Raw genomic sequence first — 25,797 nt, 5'->3', positions numbered from 1 at the left:
TCAGGTGACATGGACCAAGAATCCCTTTTGTTTTAAAGCAGAGTGCTGGAAGAAGAGGTACCATTCCTGAAGAAGTTTAGTCCTCCCAGATGTTTTTCCAGTGTGATGGTTTCCTGTACATTCTGTTGCAATTTCTATGTAAAGGGCTATATAAACAACAAGTATTATTCTAATCAAAATACAATAAATGAGATATTTAATTTTCTTGCAGTGACCCAACTACTTTCACTGAGAACCATAAGTGCAAACAGCTCCTACTGATGTATTTTGGTACAAAGTAAAATACACAGAACATAAGAAGGTTGATCATTGCTTTGCAATTTGCTGTCTACTTACAATCTCTTTTTTGATCTATAGGTCACTGGATATGAACCCAATAGAGCTAGTGTGGCATCATCATAGCCCCATTATATATAGGAAGAGGCTAAAGTCAGCAAAAAAGGGGGAACTCAAGGTTATTCAGAGAACAACTCCACACTGTTGAAAAATGTAAGAGATGCAGAAGTCATCTGGCCATATCAGAGAGAAAGGGAGTTGCCAGCAGAATTTCAATTGAGACCATGTATTTTGTTATAACATGAAAGCTAGTCATCCCACTGCACACCCATGCATTCAGTCTCAACTTTAGTAAGCAAAAAGAAAAGGAGTACTTGTGGTACCTTAGAGACTAACAAATTTATTAGAGCATAAGCTTTCGTGAGCTACAGCTCACTTCACGTTTGATACTGTCTCACATGACCTTCTCAAACAAACTAGAGAAATACAACTGGTTGGAAAACTGTACTCAAAGAGTAGTTTATCAATGATTCAATCAAGCTGGAAGGCCATATCATGTGGGGTCCCACAGGGATCTGTCCTGGGTCCAGTTCTATTCAATATTTTCATTAATTATTTGGATAATGGCATACAGAGTACACATATAAAGTTTGAGGCCGATACCAAGCTGGGAGGAATTGCAGCACTTGGAGGACAGGATTAGAAATCAAAATGATCTTGACAAACTGGAGAAATAGTCTGAAATAAATAGGATGAAATTCTATTTGGATAAATGCGAAGTTCTATACTTAGGACAGAATAATCAATGGCACAAATACAAAATGGGAAATGACGGACTAGGAAGGAGTACTGCAAAAAGGGATCTGGGGGCTGTAGTGGATTAGAAACTAAATATGAGTCAACAATATAATTTGTTGTAAAAAAAAAAAAAACATCACTTTGGGATGTATTAGCAGAAGTGTTGTAAGCAAGACAAGAAGTAATTTTTCCACTCTACTCAGCACTGATAAGGCCTCAGCTGGAGTACTGTGTCCAGTTCTGGGCATCACACTTCAGGAAAGAGGTGGACAAACTGGAGAAAGTCCAGAAGAGAGCAACAGAATGATTAAAGGTCTAGAAAACGTGACCTATGAGGAAAGGTTGAAAAATTGGGTTTGTTCAGCCTGAAGAAGAGTGAGGGGGTACAGGAAAACTATCTTCAAGTATGTAAAAGGTTCTTATAAAGAGGAGGGCAATAAATTGTTCTCCTTAACCACTGAGGACAGGACAAGAAGTAACAGGTTTAAATAGTAACAGGGGAGATTTAGGCTAAACATTAGGAAAAACTTCCTAACCATAAGGGTAGTTAAGCAACAAATACCAAGGGAGGTTGTGGAATCTCCGTCATTGGAGGTTTATAAGAGCAGGTTGGACAAACACCCCTTCAGGGATGGTCTAGAATCTAGATAACATTTAGTCCTGCCTAAGTGCTGGGGACTGGATTAGATGACCTATCAAGGTCCCTTCCAGTTCTACATTTCTATGATTCTGTGGTTCCAATTTGAAGCACAGACAGGATATTAGAATAAAGCCTTGGATATCCAAGAATCTCAGAACCTATGAGACAGACAAGTATTATTCTTACCTTACAGATTGGTAAACTGAGCCATAGAAAGACTGAAAAGAGGCGCTTGCACCCAGGGTCAAACAGGGAGCTGGCGGCATATTCAGGAACAGAATCTGAGTTCCATTGCTTTAACTACCTAAATGCACATCTTCCTTAAATCTTAAATAAAATGTATACTTTTATGTTAACATACAACATCCTATATTTAATGTAGAAATATTGCTTGAGTTTGAGGCATTCAGTTACATGTGAAAGATTTATACGACCTGAAGAGAAACCAGAGCTTAATAATGATAAAGTATCAGTTTAGGGGCCAAATCCTGACCAGGTCCTGACCAGGTCAGGATTTGGCCCCATGTGGAATACTTCATATTGACTTTGTGGAAAATAAATTAACAAATGCATCAAAAGCAAAATGAATTATGTTTGGCAAATTTCTTACTCTACTCTCTGCCTTCCTCTTTACAGTAGGGGGTATATTGGAAAAATAGATTAAAATTAATGCTTTAAACCAAGTCTGCAACACTATTTCAGGATTTCCATAAATAGTCATTAAAGATCACTATTCTACAAGAACTTTAAAATATTTACTGCTGGTGAACTATTGAATCTCATTTTCAGTTAGACAATCCTCAAAAATGATATGGCATTCAGTGTATATGTCTTGTATTTCCTTTAAAAGAGACAATTTAATGCAAGGCAGGGCCCCTCTGTTGGAGCTACCCACAGAGTGGCACTATGTAGTCACTCATCCCAATATAAATACCTCAAGAAATTTCAACATTTCTGGTTAAAGTGGCAGCCAATGGTCTAACACAAGTGAGAATATTGCTTGAGTGCTACTCGTCTGCTTTGCTATCGGGTTCCTATTCAGGAATAATATAACCGTTTAACACCTGCGGGGAAAGAGATAAGGCTGGTCTTACATATTTTTAAAGAAAGTCCAAGAATTACTGTGTTTCCTCAGCCTCTCTCCTCCTGCTATCACAATGCTCCTGCTGTTTTTAGAACCTCCCCATTAGTCTACTGTCAGTTTTTTCTCTGTAAGTCGTTCATCTTTTTATTTCTTTAAAATGTGCTTTATTGCCACCATTCCTGACCCCAGCCACCAAGTAAGCAACACAGGCACCATGATGACTACAGTTTACATGCCCTAGGATTGGCTGCGGGAAGGGAGAAGAGAGATAGCTATTATATAGCCTTTTCGAACATATACACGGGTAGCAGTAATTCAAAAGAAAACACCACTGAATGCCTCCAGCTATAACTACAGAAACAACAGTTATTACCAAAACAGGCGCCAAACATTGCTGAAACTACCCTGACACTCCATACACTATTTAATGAATATTTGATTGTTATTCCAGGAAAGGCTTTTAAAAGAATACAGAAGACAACAATTATGCAGAGCTGTCTCACTAACTGAGAGAGCAAGAATGTAAGCTCTAATATGAAACTGAAAGATGGACACTTTTCACAAGAACATTGTTTCTTAAATCTACAACATAGGATGGACTGAAACAGCAAAAAGTGCGTACAGCTGACCTAAAGACAACAGTGGCCATCTTCAAAACCAGATTTGTCTAGCACATTATTCTGGTGTTAGCACACTGTTTGACTGATAAATTACAGAGCTATATGTCTGTTATGCAGAGCAGTAGTTGAAATTCTGCCTAACAATTATCCACAGTCTGACTCTGAAAGTCTATTTGTCAGAAGGATGAATTTGATAACAAAAGGCCTGATTCACTGACATTGATAACCAAATTGGTATTTCCAGCACTCAATGGTTAAAACCAGCAGCTGTGTATAAAAGACTCTATAATTCTATAATGCCAGAAATAGCATTGACTCAGGAAATATTCAGGCAGGTACCCAATGTGTCTCTATCATTATCTTGTTTATATATAAAATGAAAAACTACCAAAGTACAAGTTAATTAGGCATTCTAGTTTACAGATATTTTAGACCTTACAGTTGTATCAGCAGTTATACTCAGAAGTTAAATATGAATTCTGAGATATAGGTTGAAGGAGGTTTTCAAAAGGACGTCCAAATCTTGTTTTGGCGCCTTTGAAAGCTATTATACATTTTCATGTTCAAGCAAACACATATTCCTGGAAAAGGTCCCTAGTTCACAAGTGTAACTGAAACTCATTTAAGGCTCAGTTCTACACAACTGAAGTCAATGAGATTTTTACTATTGACTGCAATGGAAGCAGAATTAAGGCCTTACCCATTACAGTGAGGCTCTTCACAATATTTTGTTTGATCTTGTTATCTAATTCTTAATTCACCGTTCAAAGATACAAACATACAGTTTATCTGTCTACATTTCTGAAAGAGAGAGATTACCAGTCATGTTTTTGGGGATTGTTGATGATATCAGCAATATGGGACATACGGACACTGGCTGGTTAAAGTTATGCAGAGAGCAATGTCCTATTTATTTTTAAATTCCAAAATGCTGCTGGTTGCAACGCAATCAGGAATCAGAATTTAAAATCGAAGGCAAAAAGGAAATAATACAGGAAAAACCATTTTGATGGTTTTCAGATATTAGCCTTTCTCCTCTCCCCCAAAATGGCCTTTAAAATAAGTATGAATCATTCTAGAAAAGGCTCTTACAGATGGATTAAAGTGATAGCTCTGTCAGGATTTCAATAATAATGATTGTTGATAGTGGAGAGTTTAAAAGCAGGAGGAATTAGCAGTTTGTGATATCTCTCACCTACAGGCATTTTATACTGTAATAAGGGAATCCTCTCACCTGACTGGAAAACTCTGCCTAGTCATGGAATATCAAGCATGTGTCTTTTATTCCAGATCTATTGAGTATACTTAAAAAGACAGCCAACATGGGGAGTGCAAAGCGTGCCCCCAAATCTTTCATCTATCTTATTTCATAAAAGCTAATGTTAAACTTGCACCACATCAGTTTAGGAATTCACTGGTACTATAACTGACCATACATTTTCAGTAGTACTAACACTTTAATCTCTGGTAGTATTTTTTGTTTATCTTAAGAACAGGATTTCACAGAAATCAAAGCAAGATTTTCTAACCTGCTTATCCACAAAATCAATCGAGGTACATGAAAGATGAATTTGGCCACTACAGCTTAAAGGCACAAACAAAAGTACACTCTTATTATAAAAATAAAATATAGGAGTATCATCTTGTAGTATCTTCTTTCAAATGTACTGTATAAAAGGGTGTATATACACAGTATATAGTGAGTCATCTTTTTTAGTACTGAGCAAACCAAATGATTTAAACTAGGTGCAATGGCAATGAATCCACAGATAATTCTGTACCTTACTTTATTTTTTGCTGGTACAATAAAACAATGAGCAAAAGACATGTGCAAGTTGCATTGCAGTTAAAGCAATATGTGAAATGTTCATCACAGAGAGTTGTCTTTTTGCACTGATCTATATAACCATCAAAAAGTGAAATGCAAATACTGTATTTGTTAGAATAAGTAAAGCTATTATTGTGTTTACCTCCTTAGAAACCCTGAGATGCATTATTTGGCATTAAAATGCATGCTCTAAAGATGAAACATCAAAGGAAATAGAAAAAAGTGAAAATATATTCAATGTTTTATCTTCTAATTGGTTAGAGAGCAAAGTGTTTTTACTTAAAAGAAAAACCATCTTAAAGTAAATACATGTGATGAGTATGAATGTTAATGCTCTTTCAGTTTGCTCTGTTAATTACTTATACAGACCTTTTGCCATCTGTCAGATATTTTTCTAGTTAACTGTATGCATTTTTCCCTCCTCTACTGTGGTATAAAGAGATCAAAGTCCACACGTCCTGCAGACAGATTCTGAAATAATACTGAAGTCCTTAAGAGATGCATTTTCAATTACATTTTATATTCACATTTCCAAAACCCCCAAACTTCAGCAGACTATTAAATGAGTATGACACATTTTACACAATAGAAATTCAGTTTAATAAACATATCATTTTTAATAGCAGAACTGCAAATAGCAGAATAGCAAACATCCTACAGCAAATGAGACAAGATACAAATGAACCCTTAGATCAGCTAAGAATTAAGATCTGTTTTCTTTCACTTACCAGCGTTATCCATTTTTTCTGCGCCCGCCTGCTTCAAGAAGCAGAGTTCTATAGAAAAACAGCCGGTGCTGCTCTTTTTCTATCTAATGAAGCTCACTGCCCTTCTCCTGATTATTAGACCTTGCTGGCAGTCAGAGCATACTTCATGCACTGACTGCAATAGACACCACCAGGAAATTTATATCTCCAAGGATGACAAACAGCCATTAGCTCCATTATAGGCTGATTAAGACTGTGTGAGCCTATCAAGTGGATACTTGAATCCCCCCAGGATTTTCACCTCTCCTGGGGAGAAAACAAAAAAAACCCTCCAACTATGTAATATTGAATACACATTTTTGCAAAGTAGAAGAAATGTTGTTTTAATGAGGAAGTGTTAAAAGATGGGGAGGGAAAACTCTAAAGAAAAAGATGTAGATAACAGCGTGCAATCAGCCTACATTATAAATGGCAAAAGTTTTGATTCTGGGAGGGAGGAGGATGGGGAAAGGCAGCCTTTTTCCTCAGGTGTTTTAGCTTTGAGAAAAATGTATCACTAAAAGATGTTACATTTGCTGCAGTCATTAACTCTGGCTATGCATTAAATCCTACAACTTCTATGTCTGATATATCAGATGGTTGACCAGAAATGCATTTATAGCTGTATCGATAGGCATACTCAGACAAGCAATTCATCCATTTGAGACATTAAATTATTATACTACCGTTTGCAGACTAAAAGTAACTAAAGGGTCAGATCCTATTAGTCAAGGGCATAACTGTCATTAGATGTCAGCAGAATCAGGCCCAACAAAAACTGATTGTCAGAGGTAGAAATGAAAAGCCAACTACAGACATTTCTGCTAGACTTTCCATACCATCTGAGATTCTGATTCCCAAGATTTTTCCATGATCATGTAAAATTATTATAGCGGAATTGGATTTTTAAACATTTCCCTTTTCTATATAGATTCATAGATACTAAGGTCAGAAGGGACCATTCTGATCATCTAGTCCGACCTCCTGCACAGCGCAGGCCACAGAATCTCACCCACCCACTCCTACGAAAAACCTCACCTATGTCTGAGCTATTGAAGTCCTCAAATCGTGGTTTAAAGACTTCAAGGATCAGAGAATCCTCCAGCAAGTGACCCGTGCCCCATGCTACAGAGGAAGGCGAAAAACCTCCAGGGCCTCTTCCAATATGCCCTGGAGGAAAATTCCTTCCCGACCCCAAATATGGCAATCAGCTAAACCCTGAGCAGATGGGCAAGATTCACCAGCCAGATACTACAGAAAATTCTTTCCTGGGTAACTCAGATCCCATCCATCTAATATCCCATCTCAGGGGATTAGGCCTATTTACCCTGAATATTTAAAGATCAATTAATGACCAAAATCACATTATCCCATCATACCATCTCCTCCATAAACTTATCGAGTAGAATCTTAAAACCAGATAGATCTTTTGCCCCCACTACTTCCCTTGGAAGGCTATTCCAAAACTTCACTCCTCTGATGGTTAGAAACCTTCGTCTAATTTCAAGTCTAAACTTCCTGGTGGCCAGTTTATACCCATTTGTTCTTGTGTCCACATTGGTGCTGAGCTGAAATAATTCCTCTCCCTCTCCTGTATTTATCCCTCTGATATATTTATAGAGAGCAATCATATCTCCCCTCAACCTTCTTTTAGTTAGGCTAAACAAGCCAAGCTCCTTAAGTCTCCTTTCATAAGGCAAGTTTTCCATTCCTCGGATCATCCTAGTAGCCCTTCTCTGTACCTGCTCCAGTTTGAATTCATCCTTTTTAAACATGGGAGACCAGAACTGCACACAGTATTCTAGGTGAGGTCTCACCAGTGCCTTGTATAATGGTACTAAAACCTCCTTATCCCTACTGGAAATGCCTCTCCTGATGCATTCCAAAACCGCATTAGCTTTTTTCATAGCCATATCACATTGGCAGCTCATAGGTCATCTTATGATCAACCAATACTCCAAGGTCCTTCTCCTCTTCCGTTACTTCTAATTGATGCGTCCCCAATTTATAACTAAAATTCTTGTTATTAATCCCTAAATGCATAACCTTACACTTCTCACTATTAAATTTCATCCTATTACTATTACTCCAGTTTACAAGGTCATCCAGATCCTCCTGTATAATATCCCGATCCTTCTCCGAATTGGCAATACCTCCCAGCTTTGTATCATCTGCAAACTTTATGAGCACACTTCCACTTTTTGTGCCAAGGTCAGTAATAAAAAGATTAAATAAGATTGGTCCCAAAACCGATCCCTGAGGAACTCCACTGGTAACCTCCCTCCAGCCTGACAGTTCACCTTTCAGTAGGACCCGTTGCAGTCTCCCCTTTAACCAATTCCTTATCCATCTTTTGATGTTCATATTGATCCCCATCTTCTCCAATTTAACTAATAATTCCCCATGTGGCATGGTATCAAATGCCTTACTGAAATCTAGGTAAATTAGATCCACTGCATTTCCTTTATCTAAAAAATCTGTTACTTATATGATCAGTTCTCTTACAAATAATACATATTGTTTATGTTCACACAAAGATCTTTCTCCTGCCAGCTAAGGTTGAATTGATTCAGTATGGGGATAGGCCTCAGGGGACTGGGTCTATTCCCAACTCTTCCACAGACCTGCCATCTGACCAGAGGGAAGGAACAACCTTTACCTCAGTTTTCTCATTTGTATGAGGGAGATAATCCTACTTACTCACTTTTGTGACATTCATTAGAGTCCTATATGAAAAGATATTGCTACCTAGTCATGAAACTACATAAATGCCACACAGTATTATTTTTTCTCCTAGTTTCTCTTTCATTTAAATAATTCTGTGTGCTACCAAAATCCTCAGCAGTACTGTAAAGAAAACAGAATGTTTTTATATTTTTTACTGATATAATTTTCTGCTCGCCACCAACCAGTGTATTATAGGAGCAGCAATATACATCTCTGTAATTACTCCCCCCCTCCGGCCTCCCGCCTTTTTAAATACAAAAATGCTTAGAGCCCTGATCTCTTTGCACTGATTGGGGCTGGGGAGAGAGAATCAACTGCTGAGAGTGAATGTCATCAGCAAATATGGAGAGTATCTAGGGCATGTTGGTTACATTCTGTATTGAAGAAAGGAAAAGCTTGGAGGGCTAAGGAGAGGCAAAAGATTAGAAATACGTCACACTTTATATTAAAGTTCTATTTATAAATTGTTTATAAAGAGCCTATCAATGACAGATGTCATAAGCATGTTGCAGTAGTATGTGTGATAGAAGGTGAAAAACACATCAGTACAAGGTGTTATATATCATTATAAGCCATGGTAATAAGCAATCTATTCACCTGTTGGACTCTATAATAATCACTAACAAATGACTAACCAAGTAATAACTTATCAAGTATTTATAAATGAATCCTTAACATAAAGTGTGAATCTCCTCTTCTAGGCCGAAGTAGAAAAGAACTTCTAGAGAAGAAAAAATAAAAAAGTTACAGAACCAGAGAAGATACATATGTTGATTAGCATATGCTGCTACATGTTACTTCTTAATGAAAACCCATGAGCAGATATAACTATTACATTACAGCATCAGAGCGACATCTCACTTATGGTTTGGCTGCCAAAACTACTAAGCTTTAACTATCAATTTTAACTTTAATTTTCTACTGACATCTCTATTGTTGGTTGAAAAGTGTAAAAAGTGGTATTTTTTCAAAATTTTCCCAAATTTTGAAACCTCAGAATTATGAAATTTGAAAAACTTTCAGCCAGCTCTACTGAATTTCATTCCTTTTTCTGCTTTATTTTAAAATAAATAATAATTAATAATAATTTGAAATTAGGGATAGAATAAATCCACTTTTTTTTCATTCAAGCAAATTAGAAACAGTACTACACTGGTATGACAAACACTGAATCCAAACCTTGCTGTCCGTGAGGCCACACTACAGTGTTAAGATTTGACCAGTAATTAGGGCTGCTTAATCCAGTGGTGATCTGTACATGCGCCTTTAGTATGAGAGAAAGACACAAAATGATTAAATGGGATGCTGTGATTCTTTTCAGAATTTTCTCAGCTGCTCCACTTACTTTGATTTAACTTATTTTGCTCTTCTTCATCATAGCTGATTAAAAGCACTATATAAGCGCCAGATATAATTATTTAGTATGGGTCTGACACTGTACCCATTGAAATCGATAGCAAAGCACTCATTGATTTCAACAAGGGCAGGATCAGTCCCTAAACTTAATGCTGTGAATTGTACCATTGTAGTCACTGAGCGGCAAGATGGTCCAGTGGAGTCCTGGGCTCACATCCCTGTTCCACCACAGATTCCCTGTGTGATCTCAGGCAAATATATTAAAAACTGGGCTCAGGAACTACGGTGATGAGGGCCATATGGGTACCTAATATAGACAGATAGTCAAAGCTATGACTTATGATCATAAACATGACACCCAGAGGTAAGTATTTTGCAGAATAGGACCCTAAATCTCAAACCTGCAATGTATAATGTGTAGGTGGGCTGCTGCGCCTATGTGGAGTCCCAGTAAAGTCAAGTGGGTCCAGTTCACCCAAGTATTGTACATTGTGGGCTTGGGAACTAAGTGAGTAAACAGAGGGAAAGGGGTAAATAAACCACAGTTCCCACTCAAAGTTAAGACTGAATAATTGAACCCAAATAATCAATTACAACTTCAGCAAGTGTAACCAATAATGAAAAATAAGCCTAAACACACTTGTAGAAAATGTAAACAATGACTCAGTGTAAATATATCATTATAAAGGATTTGATATTTTAAAAGCAATTTCTGGTAAAGTACAGCAGTTCATTTCACTGTTTCTGTTTCTTCCCAAGCAGAAGCTTTAATGTAAATGTCTCTGGGAGAAACTGTATTTGGTTTTAGATGCTGTGGGGTTTTTAGCTAACCTCAAAGTTCTAAATATACAATTTCAAGTAATTCTGTAAAGCAACTTTCAATTCCCAGGATAGATTTTTGTGATCGCATGGGAATTATGATGTTCCATAAAACATATTCATTCTAAGGAATTTTCCTTCCCTTCCCTTCCCTGCCAGAGATGGCATGATTCCACAGATAAAAGGATGAAGGATGCTCTGAAAACACAGGAATCAGAACAGTCTTCCTGTGTCATCACCTTTGGGTAAATCATTTAACCTTCTGTGCCTCACTTTCTCTGCCCGTGGCAATGGTATACCTCACAATGGTATTTTGAGTCTTAATTAATGTTTATAAATCACACTGACATCCTTGAATGGTAATATCTATATAAATGCAAGGTTGTTATTATTAAATTTCCTATCTTCTTCTGTATTCACGAGGCCTTACGTGTATGAAAGCCATTCCTTCTGGGCTCATTCTTGCAAGAGGCTGGTCACTCTGGCCCGATCCAGTGAAGTATTTAAGCAAGTGTTTAACTGGAAGTACACGAGTAGTATACTCGTGTAGTATAAAAATACTCAAGTATTTTTCTTGAAGAAACAAAATTCTTCTTCCTTTCAAATTCTTATAGGCATCTGGAGTCACTCTTGTAAAACCATTATGTAAAGAAAGGAAACAAACATCTTGGAAAAGCAAATGGCCATTGAGAAAATAGGGCTGGGTCTTGGCCAAACAAACAAAACAGTTAATTAATACGGTACAGCTTCTCTTCTTAACACAAAAAGGGTACATGGCCATTAAGAAAGACTACAAGATCCTGGGTAGCGCTAATGTATGTCTGGCTGTTCAGTTCCTCATTGTACAAACACAATATATCATTTACATGTTTAACACATCAAAATAGGTAACATACTCAAAAATAAGATGCTTTCTCCTGCCTTGTACTAAAGATAGATTAAACATTACAAACAAGTGCATTAAAACATGATTTTCCCAATGAAAACAGAGATGAGCCTGAAACAAAACCCTGCAATCTTTGTTTCACCAGATGTATCTGGCCACATACAATTATATAAAACAGGTAAAACCAAAACCCTGGATCCAAACAAACCCAAACTTTATGAAAATTTTGGATCTGGATTTGTATCAGAAATGTCTGGCTCTGTCGAGCTGTGACTGGTATACTGGCACCTCTTCACCACTGTTTGATGAGCAGTCTGACAGATGAGGATAGCTAGTACAAAAAAAGTTTCAGCTTATAGAAAAGCGTTTTAAATATATAAAGTGATTATATATTTAAAGTTATAAGGGAGAAAACGCCAGGTAGTAAAGGGAACTTAAATCTAGCAGAGAAAATTGTAACAAGAACAAATAGCTGGAAGCTGAAGCCAGACAAATTCAAACTAGAAATGAGACACACATTTTTAACAATGGGGTGATTAACCACAGGAACAAACTACCAAGCCATGTGATAGATTCTCCATCCTTTGGTGTATTCAAATCAAGATATGCTGTAGCCAAACACAAAGTTATTCTTTACGCAATTAGAAGTTACTGGGGTCAGTACAGGGGTAACTGTGTGAAATGTAATGGTCTGTGATATATAGGTCAGACGATCTAATGGTCTTTTCTGGCTTCAAACTCCATGAATCTATGAAAATGGCCTGACTCCATAGTCCTTACAGCCCCTTCCATCCTTAATGGACTGAAATACTGGACTGTTTTGTCAGGCTTTTACCACTGAATTACAGGAATATATTTCATATATTTACATAAAAATACATTTTACCCTATCCACAATACTGGGACTATAGTCTTGCCTTTTTGCCCTCCACTTTTCCCTCTGTTTGGTCTGCAGGTTCATCTCCCATGTTTTATGACCTCACTTTTGGTAAAAGAGGGAAATTTACATTAATGTTAGGCATAAAACAAAGCAGACAGTAGCAGGAAAAATACATGGCACTAACAGTGGAATTACCTATCAGGAGAGAAAAACAAAGGGAAGACAACATAATCTTGTCCCGAGGACTCAGGATACAATCCTAGTCCCATTGACTTTAGTGAGGCCAGGCTTCCATCCTTGGCTTTAAAATATAGAGAAGAGTGTGTGTGAGGGATGGGAAATGTACAAGGGGCATGAACTTTAATTTGTGTTAAATGGGAGGGTGAAAAGGAAGACTTGACACAGAAAAGAGGGAAGGTATTTGTAGTGTTTGTTGGCATTCATCTTTCTCAATCCTTCCCTGTTGTAATGAGAATATTGAAAGAAGAGGGATCCTGATAATTACCGTGTGTAGGTCTATCTCCATCCCAAGGAAAATAGAGGAACAATTGTTAACAGTTCTGGAGGATAATGTAACGATGAGCAAAATGAGGTTAGTTATAGTTGATCACTTAAGATAAGCCATCACCAACAGTAGGACTGTAGTTTCCTCAGGAAATCGGTGGTGTCTCGAAGATAGCTGGGAGTGCTGGTAACGAAGGGCCTGAGGAGGGAGTCTACATAGCCAGACAATCCTGCTGTCAGAGTGCCAATGCCTGAGATGATGGGGCGTCCAGGATTTCAGACTCCAACGAGAGACTGCTGAATTGGAATTAATTTGCAAACTGGATACAATTAACTTAGGCTTGAATAGAGACTGGGAATGGATGAGTCATTACACAAAGTAAAACTATTTCCCCATGGTATTTCTCCCTCCCACCCCACCCCCCACTGTTCCTCTGATATTCTTGTTAACTGCTGAAATTAGCCTACCTTGCTTGTCACCATGAAAGGTTTTCCTCCTTTCCCCCCCTACTGCTGGTGATGGCTTATCTTAAGTGATCACTCTCCTTACAGTGTGTATGATAAACCCATTGTTTCATGTTCTCTGTGTGTGTGCATATAAACCTCTCCTCTGTTTTTTCCACCAATTGCATCCGATGAAGTGAGCTGTAGCTCACGAAAGCTTATGCATTCTAGGATTGTCACTCTGTGTGTCACTCTGAAGCTTAGAATGTCTGTTGAGTCAGTGTGAAGTGACAGAAACAATTACAAGCATGGTTGAGAGCACTTTTTGTTCAGAATATCACCAGGTTCAATCATCACTGGGATTCACAGTCTGTTATGATCCAATTTTGACAGATGAATTACAGAACAGGCTTTCAGCTACAGTAAGGCATGCTAGACCATTGTGATATCAGGGATAAATCAACCAGTCATTGCCCTTACCCTACAGCTAATTTGAATGCAACAGTTTCATTGGTTGTATGAGGGAGACCACACAGATAGTGGATTACTTGATACAACTGCCACACATGAACAGCAAGGTCTCTCATCCACTAGTAAAGTATACATTTTGCTAGACAAACTTGATTACTTTAAAAAAAAAGAATTTATTGACTTAATTCATAAGATGGGAAAGTGAAAAATAGTATATTAAAGACATTTTACAGGCAATACTAAACTGGGAGAACTAAAGATGCAAATCCCCCCAAAGCCTGTTGCCCAATTATCTCTCTCCTTGCATCCCAACATTTGTACTCTTTGCTGAATGGTGCTGGCTTTTGTGTTCTCCATTGCAGATTAAAAAGTGAAATGGATCATTACAAAATACTGGATAACCATTATGTGCTGTTCTATGTCTGGTGATATCTGGGTATAGCAAAGTGGAAGAACCAAACCACAGCTTGAAAAAGGACACTGTCCAATGCTATAATTCCCAATAATGTTAAAGAACTTTTATTTGTGGTGCTTCAACCCAATTACTGTTACTGAGCAGACATATAGATATCCCAATTAGGGATGGGAGAAATACACTTAATCACTTCAGGTGCAGGGTTACTACTGTGTCAGACCATGGGCTTCAATAAAACTGCACTCATTGCTCCTTCAAACCATTTGGGCTGAGGGTCAGGTCACTGGACTAATATAGTTGTGATCAAGCCCTCACCCACAGGCATGTTAGCCTAGGTAGCATCAACAGGAAGACTCTTTTAGAAAACACAGGGGATGTGAGGCTAACAACCTGTCTGCTGCAGTAGCACCAGGTTGCTTAGGAGTGTAGGAACTACCATACTAATTCAGCATAATGTCTCCAGCAATGGCCAGTACCAGTTGCCTCAGAGGAAAGTAGGCAATTATGGAATAACCCACCCACAAGGAATGTTTCCTCTTAACCCCCAGTAGTCAGAAGTTGGCTTAATCATTAAAACATGAGGAGTTTATATATCTTCCCAAACACATGTTCATGGGAGGGGAGTACTGTTGTAACTCTGGGTATTCTTCTTAGTCATCTAAGAGTTTAATGCCTTTTTTGAACCCTGCTAAGTTCTTGGCCCCAATGATATCTTATGGCAATAAGAGGAATAGAGATCCTTGTACACCTGGATGAATTTCACTGGGAGTGTAAATATTTCTAAAGCAATCTGAAAAAACTAGGGCTGTCAATAACAGTTAACTCACGCGATTAACTCAAAAAAATGAATAGCAATTAAAAAAATTAATCACCGTTTTAATCGTACGTTAAACAATAGAATACAAGTTGAAATTTATTAAATATTTTGGGTGTTTTTCTACATTTTGATATATATTGCATTCTGTGTTGTAATTGGAATCAAATTGTATATTATTTTTATTACAAATATTTGCACTGTAAAAATGATAAACAAAAAAAATAGTATTTTTCAGTTCACCTCATACAATTAACCTCATCCCATTTCTTTGTTGTGAAAGTGCAACTTACAAATGTAGATCTCTTTGTTACATAACTGCACTCAAAAACAAAACAATGTAAAAGTTTAGAGCCTACAAGTCCACTCAGTCCTACTTCTTGTTCAGCCAATCGCTGAGACAAACAAGTTTGTTTACATTTACAGGAGATCATGCTGCCTCTTCTTATTTATAATGTCACCAGAAAGTGAGAACAGACATTTACATAGCACTTTTGTAGCCAGCATTGCAAGGTATTTACATGCCAGATATGCTAAAGATTCATATGCCCCTTCATGCTTCAGCCACCATTCCAGAGGACATGCTTCCATGCCAATGACGCTTGTTAAAAAAATTTGGTAATTCAATTTGTGACTGAACTCCTGGGGAGAGAATTGCATGTCCCCTGCATTCTGCCATATATTTCATGTTACAGCAGTCTCGGATGATGACCCAGCACATGTTGTTCATTTTAAGGACACTTTCACTGCAGATTTCACAAAATGCAAAGAAGGTACCAAAGTGAGATTTCTAAAGATAGCTACAGCACTCGACCCAAGGTTTAAGAATCAGAAGTGCCTTCCAAAATCTGAGGGATGAGGTGTGGAGCATGCTTTCAGAATTCTTAAAGAGCAACACTCCAATGCGGAAACTACAGAACTTAAACCACCAAATAAGAAAATCAACCTTCTGCTGGTGGCATCTCACTCAGATAATGAAAATGAGCATGCATCGGTTGGCACTGCTTTGGATTGTTGTTGAACAGAACCTGTCATCAGCATGTGGATGCATGTCCACTGGAATAGTGGTTGAAGCATGAAGAGACATATGAATCTTTAGCCCATCTGGCATATAAATATCTTGCGATGGGGACTACAACAGTGCCATCGGAACACCTGTTCTCACTTTCAGGTAACATTGTGAACAAGAGGCAGGCAGCATTATCTCCTGCAAATGTAAACAAACTTGTTTGTCTGAGTGATTGGCTGAACAAAAAGTAGGACTGAATGGACTTGCAGGCTCTAAAATTTTACATTGTTTTATTTTTGGATTCAAGTTTTTTTGTACGTAATTCCACATTTGTAAGTTCAACTTTCATGATAAAGAGATTATACTTCAGTATTTGTATTAAGTGAATTGAAAAATACTATTTCTTTTGTTTTTTTACAGAGCAAATATTTGTAATCAAAAATAAATATAAAGTACACTTTGTATTCTGCGTTGTAATTTAAATCAATATATTTGAAAATGTAGAAAACATCAAAAATATTTAAATAAATGGTATTCTATTATTAACAGTGTGATTAATCGTGATTAATTTTTTTAATCGCTTGACAGCCCTAGAAAAAACAGATACTCAAATGCCTCTAAAGATAATTAAACTAAGCAAGAGTATTTTTTTAACTTCTACGATGATATATATTTGCAGTTAAAGGGGAACAGTCTGCAGCATCTAGTTATTTTTTATCATAGTTCTGTAGTTGATAGCTTCGCCATGATTTCCTCCAAAATGTATTATGACAAGCTTATAGCCAAACAGATATGAACAAAGTACATTAAACAAATTGGCATGTTGGTGAGGTGCCATAAAGAGGTGTGATAATAACACACATCAGAAGAAACCTGCCTGTCTTTGTAGAGCTAGCTGGGGAGGCAAAAGGTTTATAGCTCAGTCTGTAGTCATATCACCATGGGCTGTGATATTATTGGATCCTACAAGCTAAGCAGGGTCAGGTCTGGTCAGTATATTGAAAGGGAGACCAAAGAAATCCCAGTTGCTGCAGGAAGTGATGATTCAGTAGCTGGCACTTGTGATACTGAGTCAATGCTACAGGAAGTGATGATTCAGTAGCCGGCACTTGTCACACTGAGTCAATGCTGAACCATTACTTCAGCATAGCGTTAGGAGGTACTGCAGTGTTAGACATGCCACATAACAGCTTTTGCTGCAAGTATATAAAATCATGATCAACAACAAGCTGGAGGTTGAGTACTATATTATTTTAAGTCCTTGATACTGGTGTAACTGCATGATCAAATATACATATACATATATATGTATTTTATAAAACAGCTGGTGGCACTTCTTTTCCTCTCTAGGTATTACAAAATACCTTATTTATTGCAAGATTTCTTTCCCCTAGGCATCCATTCACAGCACATTGTGTAAAGCCATCTATTCCTTTTGTGGAAAACAAGTCATCGCTTTACTCCTGGGGTAATAATCAGACATAAAAAGATACTGACGTGACATTTGTACAGCATTGTTCTCTTTCTTTCCCCTTCACAATAGCACCCACTTGCAGTTGCACACCAAAGAGGCACTGCAATCTAGGATGCTGTAATTTTCTTGCAAACACAGGTTTTTGAATTAAGGCACCAACAAAGGTGCGGGAGGGGAAATGATACACCCCTCACCATTTATTTCCAAGAATAACCTTCAGCAAGAGCAAACTGCACAACATGTGCTCTACGAGCATATTTAGGACCCAGGGAGGGGTAGCCTCTTGAGCACAATATCAAAAGGCTCATTAAAACAGTTATGAGAAGCTGTTAGGCATTTTTATAACTCTGTTGACCTTTTCTTTACATCATATGGCAGGGAGAAACTTAATCTGCTCAGCTTCAATGAAGGTGCAAATGACATTAGAGGGACCTTGTCAAAATAAGTATTACAATGTTCTTTCCCTGCATTACTAATAATGCTTGAATTATGAAAACAATGTATTTGAAATAGCTAATTCACTTTTTCACCATGTAAACCTTTTTTTTTGGCATATCACTCAGCATAAAGAGTAAAACTAGTCTGGAGAGTTTTCACCTTTTTATGTTCAGATTCACTTTCTGGTGTTTATGCATTAGCACCATGGCTCTTAAATTTTCCCATACTAGGGCTCCCCCTCCTCTTGAGCAATATGGAAAGGGAAACGTGATTACAATCCCCTGAAGCTTCCATTACCCACCCACCCCCACCAGAGGGTCATGACCCACAAGTTGAGAACCCATGTATTAGCACATTGTTGTTGTGATGCTCTGTACCTCAGGGGAACACCCTGCACACTCATGTTCATCCTTATGATATGATTGTGTGGTATCCAATGCAAAGTTTTTCATGTTGGATGTCTTCGGAAGGCTCATGATGCACTGAGCATTGAGGTTATAGTAATGTTATAGGTTGTAATTTCATGTATGAAATTATGTTATGAGGGTGCAAATGTGTCCTCATGGCTTAAAACAAGCCCAGGCAAAAACTCTCCTGGAGCAGAGGGGCAGTTCACACCTCATCAGGGCATGTATGGGACAAACCCAACCCAGCCTCACAGGACACAACAAAGGACACTGGCCTAGGCAGCAACAAAGGATCTGTTGGACTCTCAAATGACTCACCCCCCTTCCCTTGGTCAGTTTGGGACTACAATGAGGTAATGCTCACATGACTCTGAAGTGAGGGGGGCAAAGCCAAGAGGGAAGAACATGATAAAAGGGAGAGACATTTGCATGCTCTCTCTCTCTTCCACCTGCATCTACCGACACCACCACCAAGCAGCTGAAGCGCTGCTCAAAGGGGAGAGCCTGGCTGAAGAGCAACCAGCCAGCCTAAGGTGAGAAGCATCTAAGTTTGTAAGGGCACTGAAAGTTTTAAGATCAGCTTAGGATGCGGTCAAGGTTCCTTCCCCACTCTGAACTCTACGGTACAGATGTGGGGATCTGCATAAAAAAAACCCCCTAAGCTTATTCTTGCCAGCTTAGGTTAAAAACTTCCCCAAGGTACAAACTTTTACCTTTTGTCCTTGAACCTTATGCTGCCACCACCAAAGCATCTAACAAAAATAACAGGGGAAGTGCCCACTTGGAAACATCTCCCCCCCCAAAAAAATATCCCCCCAAGCATTACACCCCCTTTCCTGGGGAAAGCTTGATAAAAATCCTCACCAATTTGCATAGGTGAACACAGACCCAAACCCTTGGATCTTAAGAACAATGAAAAAGCAATCAGGTTCTTAAAAGAAGAATTTTAATTGAAGAAAAAGTAAAAGAATCACCTCTGTAAAATCAGGATGGTAAATACCTTACAGGGTAATTAGATTCAAAACATAGAGAATCCCTCTAGGCAAAACATTACAAAAAGACACAAAAACAGGAATATACATTCCATTCAGCACAACTTTTTATCAGCCATTTAAACAAAACAGAATCTAACGCATATCTAACTAGATTGCTTACTAACTCTTTACAGGAGTTCGGTGACCTGCATTCCTGCTCTGGTCCCAGCAAAAGCATCACACAGACAGAGAAAACCCTTTGTTCCCCCCCCACTCCAGCTTTGAAAGCATCTTGTCTCCTCATTGGTCATTTTGGTCAGGTGCCAGCGAGGTTATCTTAGCTTCTTAACCCTTTACAGGTGGAAGGGTTTTTCCTCTGGCCAGGAGTGATTTAAAGGTGTTTATCCTTCCCTTTATATTTATGACAAATGCGTTTTGCTTTTATTTCATTTGACCAACTCTGACTTGTTGTGCTTTGATTTATAATTGCTTAAAGCAGAGGTGGGCAAATGTTTTGGCCTGAGGGCCACATCAGGATTCCAAAACTGTATGGAGGGCCAGGTAGGGAAGGCTGTGCCTCCCCAAACATCCTGACGCCCGTCCCCTATCAGCCCCCCCCCCACTTCCCACCCCTCTCAGAACCCCCGACCCATCCAACCCCCCCGCCCCCGCTTCTTGTTCCCTGATCGCCCCCTCCCGGTACCTCCTGCCCCTAACCACTCCCCCAGAACCCCACCCGCATCCAACACCCCCTGCTCCCTGTCCCCTGACTGTCCCGCCCCCTATCCACACCCCCCACTCCCTGACAGGCCCCCTGGAACTCCCACGCCTATCCAACCCCCCTGTTCCCCATCCCCTGACCACCATCCCCAGAACCTCTGCCCCATCCAACTGCCCCCTGTTCCCGTCTGCTCCTGGTACTCCCTGCCCCTTATCCAACCCCCCTGCTCCCCACTCCCTTACCATGCCACTCAGAGCAGCAGGACTGGCAGCTATGCGGCCCAGCCAGTGCCAGCCACGCCACCGCACTGCCCAGCAGGAGTTCGCAACCCCACTGCCCAGAGCGCTGGCCGCACAGCGAGCTGAGGCTGCGGGGATGGGTGGACAGCAGGGGAGGGACCAGGGGCTAGCCTCCCTGGCTGGGAGCTCAAGGGCTGGGTAGGACTGTCCCGCGGCTGGATGTGGCCCGCGGGCCGTAGTTTGCCCACCTCTGACTTAAAGTCTGTCTTTCATAGTTAATACATTTGTTTGTTTACTCTATTTGAAGCAGTGCGTTTGGTCTGAAGCATGTCAGAGACTCCCCTTGGGATAACAAGCCTGGTACATATCAATTTCTTTGTTAAATTGACAAACTCATATAAGCTTGCAGCATCCAGTGGGCATAATTGGACACTGCAAGACTGAGGTTCCTAGGGTTGTGTCTGGGACTGGAGATATTGGCTAATGTCATTCGGCTGCACAGTCCAAGCAGTGGCTGGCCAAAAGTGCTCACTCACGTAGCTGGAGCTGCTTACATGCTAGAGGCTGTGTGTGAACAGCGCAGGAGTGGGGGTTCTCACAGCAGAGAAGGGTAAGGCTGGCTCCCAGAGTCATAGAATCATAGACTGTAAGGTCAGAAGGGACAATTATGATCATCTACTCTGACCTGCACAACGCAGGCCACGGAATCTCACCCACCAACTCCTGTAACAAATCCCTAACTTATGTCTGAGCTACTGAAGTCCTCAAATAGTGGTTTAAAGACTTCAAGGTGCAGAGAATCCTCCAGCAAGTGACCCGTGCCCAACGCTGCAGAGGAAGGCGAAAAACCCCCAGGGCCTCTGCCAATCTGCCCTGGGGGAAAATTCCTTCCTGACCCCAAATATGGTGATCAGCTAAACTCTGAGCATGTGGGCAAGACTCACCAGCCAGACCCCCAGGAAAGAATTCTCTGTAGTAACTCAGATCCTATCCCATCTAACATCCCATTGGGCATATCTACCACTAGTAGTCAAAGATCAATTAATTGCTAAAATTAGGCTATCCCATCATATCATCTCCTCCATAAACTTATCAAGCTTTGTCAGATATGTCGTTTGCCCCCACTGCTTCCCTTGGAAGGCTGTTCCAGAACTTCACTCCTCTGATGGTTAGAAACCTTCGCCTAATTTCAAATCTAAACTTCCTGATGGCCAGTTTATATCCATTTGTTCTTGTGTCCACATTGGAACAGAACTTAAATAATTCTTCTCCCTCCATGGTATTTATTCCTCTGATATATTTATAGATAGCGATCATATCTTCTCTCACACTTCTTTTAGTTAAGCTAAACAAGCAAAGCTCATTGAGTCTCCTTTCAAAAGACAGGTTTTCCATTCCTCGGATCATCCTAGTAGCCCTTCTCTGTACCTGTTCCAGTTTGAATTCATCCTTCTTAAACATGGGAGAGCAGAACTGCACACAGTATTCCAGATGAGGTCTCACCAGTGCCTTGTATAACGGTACTGAGTCAAGGATTGGAGTGACCTAGCAGATCACTGGTCCTGATAACACCAGGGGAACATCACACTAGTGTTTGGGTTTCTTACACTACAAAACTTTTAATTAAGATTCAAAATGTTTTATGTTTCTATACATACTTCCAGAGATTTTGTTGGGCACCCATTGCACAATTTTTATTTAAAAATAAACTAAAACCTAAATGGTGGGCCTCAACAAATTTCACCTGGAGCTCTATAATGGATCCTATGTAGGTTCCTGTTATGAACAAACCAGTCAAGCACACATGAGAGTATCAGTGAATATGAAACTTTCTGTATATTTCAACAGATCAGAATTTTTGTTCCTAACTCTACACTTCTCCGTCTAAAGACAAGTGTACAAACAGTTACTCTCACAATCATCTCTCACCATCAAAAAGCCTACAGGATGTGGCACTGGAGGAGGAAATCTCCACTAGGAACCTAGTGTTGATATTCTTTGCAGTGTTCTGTCAGGAAATCAGGATGTGCAAAACAGACTACAGACAACCTCCCTCTCCGAAACAGGCATATCCTCCAGAGTCAGTGAGAGGCCAGGGTCATATGTACAGAGGTTCTGCCCCCCACCCTCCCTGGCAGTGTACTCCGTTGGAGCTGACCTACCAGCCACCTTCCCCCCCAGTCACTGCTTGCCTCCAGGACCGCTGAGGTGATGGTGCTCTATGGAGAAGACAATAAAAGCACAAGTCATTACCTTTTCTGCTTAAGTTTTCCAGAGTTGGGGGGATGAGGGAGGGGCAGAAGATTTACATCCCCTTCCACCCACTACTTAACCTCTTGATCCACCCAGTCTCCAACCTCTCCAGATGATCCCAGAGATGCAGCAATCCCTCTGTGGTGTCTGGATGAAGGATGGGGATATTATGGAGACAATGACCTCCCCATTTTCCATATGGTATGGGGGCGATCAATGTGCATAGAGTCCCCTTTATGTGTGGATGTGGGGGGTGGATGGAGATGATCCAGCCAATGTTCTTCTGACTAAGGGTTGCAGGATTGGATCCTATAAAAACTACACATTTATTCACTGTTCCAAGAGTTGAAGAAAACACTTAAAGAAATCCTAAAAATTCAGTCTGTAAAATTATGATACTACATTTTAAAGCAGGGGAGGATTACTTTTTGCCTGCTTCTAAAAATATAACTTTAAGCTAAAATGACTGACATTTTAAAATTATCTGGAAACAGGAAGCAATGTAGGAGATCTGCTTATGCTAGTATCTTCGACTGTCTAGTAGGAGGAATGAATTCATAGCTTAATTATAAATCCTTTCATGGCCAATTAATTTACATTTCAGTTAGTTCAATATAACTGCTGTCTTGATACAGATCTGTAAAGGCATAACACTCACAGCCCTGGAACAGGATTTGTTCTTACATTAGCCAAATTTGTCCTAATCTCATCTAAATGGAAGTCTTCTCTTCCAAACTGCCCTCCTCTTTCTAGTCAGTGTTACTGGCAAATTTATTATTTTGACTACAGCAGTGCCTAAGGGGGTCCAGTCATAGATCAGGACTCGGTTGTGCTGGGCACTATGCACACACATAACTGAGACAAACCCTGGCCTGAAGATCTTGCAATCTAACCATAAGTCAAGAGACAACAGGTGGATACACAATCAGATGGGGAAGAACAAGGTAACAGCAATGTAATTATGATCAGCAATGATATAAACAGCACTCATTGCACACCAGCTGCCTAGCCATTGTCTAGCACTGTGTAGGTATCCTGGAAGAAGTAAGTTTTAAGGAGGCCAATATGGTAGCTTTGCAGATTTTTAAGGGGAAAGCCTTAAATAAAGGACTGATCCTGCAAATGCTTAACCCCAGGAGTTAACCTGACTTAGGCAAACAATCTAATTGACCTCAAAGGTCCCATTCATATGAATAAAGTTACTAACTTAAGTGATTACAGGACTGGCCCCTAAGTGAAGAAATATTCAGAGGTGTTCATGCTCCTGCTCAGCAAACACTAAAATGCTACAATTAAAGAAAGACCAAATGTAATAGGCAAGCCTTGAATCTGCAAGGACCTGCTAGGCAGGCTATGCCTTCCTGCCACTCACCAGAACTCTTACTTCCAAATCAGACAGAAAAACAGTTTGGAAGATGCTCTCAAGAATTAACCTAAAATTAGACATTCAAATTATCTAGTTCTTTAAAGCAACACTGGATCAATGCTGTGTCTGAATCTAAAAAGGGGCTGGATAATGTTAGAAAGAGTGATATTATCCATGCTAACGGATGGAAAATTTCAGCCATAAATTTGCAGGGGAGGAAGGAATTTTACCAGTCCTTCTTCCCCATCTCCAACACACAGAACAAACTGAGAAGCTAGATCCGCTTGTGCATTAAGGCAACTTTCCACAAAACTGCCCTAAAATGTTCTCTGTGTAGTATTCTTAAGTGGCATAGATGCACTGTAGTTATTCCTATGCTGCTACCACATACTTCTGCGGCTGGTATGAGGGAGGTGAAGTTGGGGCTTCTCCAGCTGCTGAAATGTCTCTTTAGAGCTGTTGGCAACTGGTATGATAGCACACTGACTTTGGTGTTACTATATTTTTTCTCCGTCAAAAGCTAGCTATAGCTACTATGTCTAATTTTTTTTTATGTTTATCCCATTAGCTAAGCATGTCTATTTAAGAGGTAGTTATATCAATGGCAGCTTACTGAATAAGGTCAATGATATCATTTATTTGTTCTCTGTTTTTACTTATAATTGATGCATTCCACATTCTGGGTAATTACTTCTCCAGTAACTGGATTACTGTGACAACATCTCTAGGCTCTCCCATTTATTTGTTGTGAGAAGTTTAGGTAATGATAATGAATAAATAATTGAGCAATGTTTTAGTAATAGTGATTTTTAATGCTTCATTTTTGGAAAACACCAAAATTCAGTATGACGTTATTCTATAACAATATAGCTCCCCTTTTCTTTTTCATTACTCTCGACATAGGTTTACATTTGAATTTCACTGTGCAACAAAATCTCCTCTGCCTTACTTACCAACCCCCACACATGCATTCACTATTTATGTCTTCTTTTGAATTTGATCCTTGTGTGACCCATTTAATCACTTACTGTTGTAATTCTTTTTTTTTTTAAGAAATAAATCCCCAGACAAAACAATGTCTGATTTTTGTCATCATTTCTGACGAGGCCTCGTGCTTAGGAATGGATGGATCAGATCTGTGATGTTTATACAGCCCTACATATCACTCCACGCATCCCCCACCCACTGAAATTCATTCTCATTCATCAGTCCCTCATGGCCAAATGCATCAGATTGTATGCTCTCTGGGGCAGAGACCTCATTTTGTTCTGTGTATGTTCAGTGCCTAGCACAATAGGGTCCATGGTTCCCACACAATACTACAATTCATATAATAAATAATAATTACAATAAATCATGAAGAAGATTTTTTGTTTTTTACTCTACTCATAAGATGCTATGGAACTGTACAAGTAAAAAGAATGCACTCCACTTTCTTCTCTCATAAGAATGGTCATACAGGGTCAGACCAAAGCTCCATCTAGCCCAGTATCCTGTCTTCCCTCAGTGGCCAATGCCAGAAGGAATTAACAGAACAGGTAATCATCAAGTGATCCATGGTCACTGATTTACATTTGACGTGATTGATACTGATCAAAAGTCATCACC

At 39.4% G+C, this 25,797-nt stretch overlaps 1 protein-coding gene across 3 annotated transcripts in view; it reads right to left on the bottom strand.

The window, feature by feature from the left end:
- Positions 1-25,797, bottom strand: part of PHACTR2 (phosphatase and actin regulator 2) — a 220,067-nt gene that overhangs the window by 170,781 nt on the left and 23,489 nt on the right. The window contains exon 1 of one of the 3 annotated variants that reach the window (XM_038396946.2): positions 5,975-6,100. The exons of the other annotated variants lie outside the window; for them this stretch is intronic. Within the exon in view, the coding sequence (XP_038252874.1) occupies positions 5,975-5,987 (13 nt within the window). The 5' untranslated portion in view covers positions 5,988-6,100. Of the gene's footprint in view, positions 1-5,974; positions 6,101-25,797 lie in introns of those variants that run through there. 3 annotated transcript variants of the gene reach the window in all.

This window comes from Dermochelys coriacea, chromosome 3 (genome assembly GCF_009764565.3).
Source record: "Dermochelys coriacea isolate rDerCor1 chromosome 3, rDerCor1.pri.v4, whole genome shotgun sequence".
NCBI lineage: Eukaryota > Metazoa > Chordata > Testudines > Dermochelyidae > Dermochelys > Dermochelys coriacea.
Note: the sequence above shows the minus strand (reverse complement) of the source record. Positions and strands in the feature narration are given on the sequence as shown.